Genomic DNA, 8,592 nt, shown 5'->3' with positions numbered 1-8,592 from the left:
AGTTAAAAATCCAAATACAAAATAACTTATTTATAAGTTACTTTTAACAGAATCATTTATTGTTTAAGTTATTTTATCAAAAATAGCTTAATTAAGTAAATTACCCAAACTGGAGATTAATGTGTTTGCTGTTAATTAACATATCATGCATATGTTAGTGACAGAAGGTGGAAGGTGACTGTTGACTTCACAATACCCATGACTTCAATTAAATAGTGTCTTTATATAAATTTGATAATTAAAAATCGTTAAATAATTTTTGACAAATTTAATTAATAATTTTTAGTTATCAATTTTACGTGAATATAAATGCATGTGAGTTTTTATCTAAATAAAATTTAGATTTATAACAAATTAATCTTTAATCGATCGAATTGAAGAATATTTTGAAAACAAAAAATTGAATATACTGAAAAATAAAAATAAATATATGAATTTTGTTGAAAGAAAAATGTGAAGTGTCAATGAAGTTAATTTGAAACTTATTTTCCTTGATCTTTCTACTTTGCAAATGGATCACACAAGTCCCCCTCCCATTAATGTATAAACAAAACAAGGCTTAACTTATTTTAATTAATTCCAAAGTCGTCTCTAGTATTTCTTCATATAAGACAAATTTAATTGACCATGACTTCAAAATAGCCAAGTTAATTACTATTATTTAATTTATTTATTAATTAGTCTCAATCATTAGTAGATACTACTGAAAAAGAAAGTGATATAACTTATTTTCCTAGCTGGTGAATGCATCTCATACGTTATATTAATTAAATTATTGCGGTGTTAATTTTCACCATTAATTACCCGTGAATTGATGGATTTAATTACCCATGATACTATACTGAATCCCATTTTAATGTAGTGCTTTATATTTACAGTTCGTCACAGAAATTAAACAACACTTCTAGTGATGAATTCTTTTCTAATAACAATCTTAACTCTTATTATATTGTTAAGGAAACTTAAAATGACCATAGAAACAATGCAAATTTGACGTCTATGTTTAACGTTTTAGTTTCAAAGTCTTCGATACAAAAAATATAAAAAAATAATAAAAAAAAACTTTTAAAAAAATTTGGGAATGTTGTTTTTTTTTTTTTTTTTGTCTTATGCTATTTTTTTATTTTTTGGGTTTCATTAAAGATTGAACTATTGACCTTTCTGACATAGAATTCTGATACTATATTATAAAATTACTCATCTCAAAAATTTTAATGAGAGAAGACAATATTAATTATTATATCTTTAATGAAAAAAAATTTAACTTTTGAAGCTGATTTGATTGTGATATGTAGAGAGAATGTGATGGTTAAATTCACTATTGCTAATGGAGTATTTATCTTCTATTTTATTTTATTGATATTTTCCAACTTAATAAACACGACACAGATCAGCATCAGATAAATAAATTTTGACTTTTAAATTCTGGTATCTATAAATTTTTAGACAAAAGTTATACTAGTGGTAATCAAATAGTAGTTTAAGAATAATAAAACTCACTAATTTATATAATAAAAATACTATTTTATTGTAGCAACAATATTATGGTAAAACCAGCCAATAATAATAGTATATATAATAGAAAAAATGACACATTTTTTTATGAGATAATTAAATAATATTTTCTTCTATTTTACTTATAAAATATATATTCTCATGTCTCATTTTTTGCAAAATTAAATCACTAAGGACTAAGGATGAGTTGCTAATAGTAGAAGCTACATCAATGAATATATTTTTAACATGTCACTTTACTAAAAACTTTCGTTTAGATTTACGTGATTTTTATGTAGGCTTTTTATTTTATTGGACTTATGCTAAATTTTTTTTTTTTTTAATTTAATAAGAATTGAACTCTAAACATTTATGTTATAAAAATTTTAATATTATTTTATAAAATTATTTTTTAAAAATTTAAATTGATAAAATAAATCACATAAATAATTATATTTTTAATATTTTTTTTAAATAAAAGTTTTTTAAAAATTTATTTAAATTTTTGTATAAATTATTTTTTATTATTTTATTTTTTATCAATATTTTTTTAGATAATAATAAACAACAAATTCTAAATTTTTAAGTTATAAAAATATAATATCATAATAAAATTTCTTAATGAGCATGTAAAGAACAGAGAAGATAGGTCAAGAAGCAGTAGCTCAAATGGCATAGTCTCTCCATACTCGATTAAGAGATTACGGATTCGAATTTCTATGTCTTCGATACAAAAAAAAAAAAAAGAACAGAGAAGATAGTAAACCTAGCAGTGAAAGAAATGATGAGAGCTGACATTATTATGATTTGATTACTGCACTAACAAATACTAGATGTCATGTATATACACTTCTAGACTTACTTAGTTACCCTTTACGGCTATGACACCTTCATCCATTAGATGTTAATCTAATAGGATAAGAATTAATTTATAATTTATTTAAAAATTTATTATTAATTAGTAAATTGATATACGTACAAAATAAAATTTAAATTTTTAATATTTATTTTAATAAATTAATTATTAGACTAACTTAAATTAGTTTTCATAACACAAAAATAAGTGTCATTTTCTTTGTATAATAAATGTATCAATAATTTTTAACTAAATTTTCAATTAAATTCCACAATCAGCAGCCATTAATTTCCCCTCTTTCGCAGCTGTGATTTTTTTTTTTTTTTTTTGCTTCACTTTCCTTCGTGAACACAATAACAACAAAGGAGTTGCTGCAAAGACACAGATATAGAGATGATGAGGTTGAGTGTTACGATCCAATTAACGATTGGACCCCTTAATTAGTTGGTATTGATTAATTTATTAGAGATCGTTAGGAATATAAATAAGAGTATTGAGTAGGAGTGTATATAAATAGGGTAAAATTGAGATTGTTCTAATTTAGATTCAGTTTTAAATATATACTGTGTTTATTTTTTAGATCTTAACTCAGTTCTAAATTTGATGAAATTTAAATATTTTTGAGCTACAATTATACTGGATACAAATTAGATAAAAATCGGACCTTTAAACTTTTAACAATAATTTATAAAAAAAACTTATTTATGATACACTTATTTATAAAGAAAAAACTTGTTATTGAGAAGTTAATATCCATATTTGAACTTGGATTTATCCATAAATTTTAATTTTATGCTTTTTTGATATATTTTTTCTAATTCAACAAGTGTTATTAAAAATAAAATAATAAACTTATAATTAATATAATATAATATTAGAATTAAGTATATATATATATATATATATATATTTTAGTTCTCTTAGATAGTGTTTGTTTTGAGGTACTGAGATGGAGACCGAGAGACTGAAACTTAGTATCATGTTTGTTGGTTCAAAGATTAGTACTAAAATTTCTGTCACTGTCTCCAAAATTTCAATATTTCAGTACCTTCAAAAAGTGGAGACACAGGGGACTAAAATTTTTAAAGATGGAGATTGAAACTTTAATAACATTTTATACCTAAAATACCCTCATTTGAGTCATTTTAATTAATTAATTTCAATTTTACCCTTTGTGCAAATTAAATTAGAGTTTCATTCTTGTTTCAATTTCTGTCTCTTATTTTGCACCAAACAGAATACTGATATTTATTTCAATCTCTGTCTCTTAGTCTCTGTCTCTCAGTCTCAGTCTTTCTGTCTCTGTCTCTCCACCAAACACTACTTTAGAGTGCACATAGGTCGAGTGAAGTCAGGTTCGCCTTGATTCGGATCCGATCCTAAATAATGACTAGATCTTTTTTTGAGACCTTTACTTGATCCTAGACTCAATAAAATCACACCAAATTAGTCCCTAGCATTGAGTATAAAAAAATTAATAAATTAGTAAATTCTTTAAAATTTTTTAGAGATTGATAACTCGTCTCGAATAGAGTTGTAACATTGAAAAAAAAAAGTACTAAAAAATAATTTATAGAAAGAGAGACTCTTACTTTCACAGCATTAAAATGACAATATTTTTTGTATTGTTTTTCAAAATTTGTGTTATTTTTTACTAAGTATCTATGTGATTTTTATAAAATTTTGTATTATTTTCCAAGAATTTTTTTGTTGTTGTTCTTATAAATACAAAAAAAAAAAAAAAAGGATTAAGGTCTTGTTGCAAGAAACTTGCATCGATAAATAAAAAAATAAAACATGTATATACAAGACTGAATGATTCAAAGTAGTAGATTAGGATTTTATGATTTTTAAAAATTTTGTTAAACCGAACACTACACACAATTTTCCTTGTATTAATTTGTGGGAGTCACTCTGATAAAGATGTCTAAAATGTCTTTTTTTAAATATATTTTTTAATAATTAAAATTTAACATATATAATCAATTAAATCGTGTTATTTTTGTCAAAATTAGACAAGATAAATTAATTTAACCAAAAAATGGTGAAATAAATTTTGAATCAGTCTAAATTAATATTATTTTTTATAAAAAATAACTACAATATTCCTATTATAGAAAAAGACTCAAATACTCTTATTATATATATTAATTTTGAGAATCCTAAATTCTAGTATTTTTCTTCTCTGTCATCACACGGTTAGGATTTAAAGTTTTCAAAATTATATATATATATATATAATAGGAGTATTTTAGTTATTTTTTATAATAAGAATATTGTAGTTATTTTTTATAAAAAATATTAATTTATACCGATTTAAAATTAAATTTATTAATTTTTTGGCTAAACCAATTTATCTGGTCTGATTTTAATTAAAAAAATACAATTTAATTAATTATATGTGTTAAATTTTAATTTTTAAAAAATATCTTTAAAAAAAAATATTTTTAACCTCTTTATCTAAGTGACTCCCTTAATTTTTTGGGCCGTATCGTTAACCTATATAAAAATCATCAAAGAATGACAAGTGGTATATTTTCACTAAAATAAATTGTGTTATTTTATTTATTATAAAACTTTAAACGTGTAGTAAAACATATCTTATTATGAAGCTAAAAAATAAAAAAATAAAAAATATGTTGAAGTTGAATCTATTGTTTACAGGGTTATTTATTGCAAGTAAAAAAGCATAAGGCAAGGGATAATAAAAAACATAGCATGTTCCCAGTTATGTGTTTCTGGTATTATGTAACAAAGCACACATCTTCAAACATATCTTACAGAACTTGTACAGAAAACGTAAAAAAATAAAATTAAAAAGTGCAATTACATCTAATCAAAGTAATTCACATGTAGCCAATGAGTAATAGCTCAAATGACATAGTCTCCCCATACTCAATTAAGAGGTTGCGGGTTCGAGTCTCCTATCTTTGGTAAAAAAAAAAAAAAAAATAATTCACATGTATCATGTATGCAACCTGTGGAGCTTCTTGGTGATGATCAAACAGCTTAGCCAAAGCAATATTCACTCCAATAAGGACCTGCATTCCAGTTATTCACATAAAAGCTTAATTATATTGTTTTCATTTTCATTTTAGAAACATATATGAAGCTGAAATAATAAAAGCAAAGCAAAATTTGTTCCTCTACTTACTATGGAAGCAGCGGATCAGAATGTCATAGAATATATTTAGAAATCTGAAATAACCATGTCTGAATTTTCTGTTGAAAAGAATAGCACCCAATACTCCCCAAAAGCTTGTGGCAAATCCAATTCCCAACCCCATAAAAAACCATGACCATACTTCAGAGCTATCATCATCATCATCATCTTCTTCTCTCTTCTGTTTTTCGTTCGGTAGTTTCTCATCTTGTTGGCAAAGTTTTGTGAGTGGAGGTCCACAAAGTTTTGGATTTCCAGCATAGCTAAGGTTTGTGAAACTCTCAAGTTGTGTTCCCAATGGGATTTTGCCTTCAAAATTGTTGCATGAAAGATTCAAGGCTCCAAGAAAAGACATACCAGACATGGACTGAGGAATTTGTCCGGAAAATAAATTGTTTGAGAGATCAAGAGATTCCAGCAGTGTCAAGTTGCTAACATGTTGTGAAATCGATCCCATTAATTGATTGTGGGACAGATTTAAAGATCGCAATCCAGTGAGCATAAATAACCCTGATGGTATTGTTCCAGAGAAATTGTTGCTTGAAAGATCAACAAGGCATATTGAATGTACAAAATGTAATACCATATACTTTGTAACTACCCTAAAGTATACATAACTGAAACCTCTTTTGGTATATTTTGTGGGGCTAAGAATCTTGAACACATCCATTGAAGCATATGGAGAAATCATACTTCTCATATTGTGCAAACAGTTAGGTATTGACCCTGATAATTTATTATTTGAAAGATCCAATATCTTGAGAGAATAAAAATGACATACTTCAATTGGGATATTACCACTGAATTGATTAAATCCTAATTGGAGTATTTTTATTCTTTGATTGATCCAGCTTGGTATAGTTCCAGAAAATGCATTTTCGCCTAGAATAAGGTATCGAAGATTTTTGCAATCTTTTAATGACAGAGGTATCTCTCCAAATAACATATTTCCTTCCAAACTCAAAAAAATTAGTCTAGACAATGAGCCAATTGAGTGAGGAATTTTGCCACTCAAATTATTGTTCCCCAAATTAACTTGAAGTAATGATGTCCAATTCATCAAACAATTTGGAATCTCTCCGGATAATGCATTATCAGATATGAACAAAGTCTCTAAATTCCTTTTCCCCTTCATCTTTTGACATAAGAAAGGAGAAATGTCAGACAAATTGTTATAAGACAATTCCAAATGAGTCACTTTTGATGACACTTGAGGCACACTGCCTCTAAAGTTATTCAATTGCATGATTACAACTTTGGAATCAAGCAACACATTTGAGATGTCAGAATTGATGGAGTTATTTACCAACACCAAAACTTCAAGTTGAGCAGCAAACTTCCAGAACTTATCAAGAGGTTCAAATGAAGCCCTTGAGTTCCCAATGTACAGATATTCTAGAGAACTTTGTGTATATATCCATGATGGAAATTTGGGACCAGGATTTTTCAAAACCAAGATTTGAAGTTGAAAAGAAGGGATCCATTTGGTATCAAAGTCAAAGACTAAGTATTCTGAGCCTAAACCTAAAATCTTTAACTTGGAAAGCAAATGAAAGTTCTTTTCAGAGACAGTTCCTGTCAAGAAATTTGAGTACAGACGCAATTCAATCAATAAGGATGGTAAGTTTTCCAAAATTGTTGAGATTTGACCATCAAAATTATTATAACAAAGATCAAGTGCTTTCAGTTTATCAAGTTGGCCTAACCAATCTGGAATGGGTCCTTCAAGATCATTGATATACAAACACAAGGATTCAATGCTTTGATGAAATTTTGGTAGTGTTTGAGGTAATTGGCCATGCAGGTAATTCTCTGAAAGGTCAATGTATGAGATGTGACTAAGATTGAATAACCAAGAAGGCAAGATTGATGAGAAGTCATTGGAAGCAAGACTAAGAACCTTAAGTGAAGTCAAATTAGCATACTGAAGAGATGGATTTATATCTTTAAGACTGCAATCATCTAAGTGTAACTCTGAAAGTGAAGAAAGTGAGGTCAGTGATTGAAGCCAATCGATTTCCTTGTAAAGATCAATACCACTGAGGTCCAGAAATTGCAAAGAGGAAAAAAGATGAGAAATCTGATGTAGCATATTATTATAATCACTGAAAAGATGATAGTTATATGCTAAATCAAGATAATGAATGTTGGAGGAGTCATTACTTGTCTTGTTGTTATGAATAGAATTGAAATCATATTTGATGGTCTTGAAATCGTTGTTACTCAAATCCAAGTAACTCAGAAATTCAAGATCAAACAAAGAAGACATGTCGAATTCACCTGTTAGACAGTGCGGTTTCTCATTATCTTTATCAATTATTTCATCAGATTGGATTGTATCACAAGGGAGATGAAGCTCTGTAACTCTATGTGTGATGTTATCACAATGAACTCCTTTCCACTGACAACAATCTTTTACTTCATCAGAAGACCAAGATGAGAGTACTCCAGAAGGATCTGTGACTTCATGTTTAAACTTGAGCAATGTGCTCTCATCCTTCTCATCACAATGAACCATCATGGAATTACACATAACTAGTGATGATGAGTTAAAGATGATTGTAGATAGTAAACAAAAAAGAATGATTGTAACTTGGTTGGAAGAGGAAGTAGCCATATTATTGGTTGCACAACAAGATATGTTTTGGAGTTTTGGTAATGGATGGTGGGAATTTATAAGTGCATGTGGCATTGAGGGCAATACAGGAAATTCACTTATTTTCTTGTAGTATTTCCATGGCTATCTAATATTTACGCGACTAGTTTATATGTATACCAAAATCAGCTACTAAAGGCAGCCATCAATATAAAATACATTGATCTTAGGCAATCTCATTATAGTTTTATCATAAAACCAAAAACCATTTTTATTCATAAAAAATTGACAGCTACAATAATTTAGGAGTCAAGAAATATTTATATCTTTCATATTAGATTAAAAAACAAAGAACAAAAGGTATTTTTGTACAATTTTTTTGTACACCTTAAAGTGTATAGCTCTAAAGACTACATTTACCTTCTTTCTTTGAAAATATTACATGTTTATTATATTGTTATCAGAATTATTTTTATATTCAAA

At 27.0% G+C, this 8,592-nt stretch overlaps 1 protein-coding gene across 1 annotated transcript; it reads right to left on the bottom strand.

The window, feature by feature from the left end:
* Positions 1-5,087: 5,087 nt before the first annotated feature.
* LOC110267066 (receptor-like protein EIX2) lies at positions 5,088-8,205 on the bottom strand. Its single transcript, XM_088500017.1, has 2 exons — positions 5,505-8,205; positions 5,088-5,391 (listed from the first exon to the last, which is right to left on the bottom strand). Exons 1-2 carry the CDS (start codon positions 8,203-8,205, stop codon positions 5,360-5,362), a joined length of 2,733 nt encoding a protein of 910 aa, XP_088356143.1. The 3' UTR covers positions 5,088-5,359.
* Between the last annotated feature and the right edge of the window lie 387 nt (positions 8,206-8,592).

This window comes from Arachis ipaensis, chromosome B9 (assembly GCF_059453495.1).
Source record: "Arachis ipaensis isolate K30076 ecotype BB chromosome B9, ASM5945349v1, whole genome shotgun sequence".
In the NCBI taxonomy this organism is placed as follows: domain Eukaryota; kingdom Viridiplantae; phylum Streptophyta; class Magnoliopsida; order Fabales; family Fabaceae; genus Arachis; species Arachis ipaensis.
This window is presented reverse-complemented; position numbering and strand designations above follow the sequence as displayed.

What these genes read in the sequence shown, in the direction of transcription:
- LOC110267066 (XM_088500017.1), bottom strand. Translation starts at nt 8,205, where the DNA reads ATGCCACATGCACTTATAAATTCCCACCATCCATTACCAAAACTCCAA. An exon ending in TCTGATCCGCTGCTTCCATA is followed by an intron (nt 5,392 to 5,504) that starts GTAAGTAGAGGA and finishes ACTGGAATGCAG; the next exon opens with GTCCTTATTGGAGTGAATAT.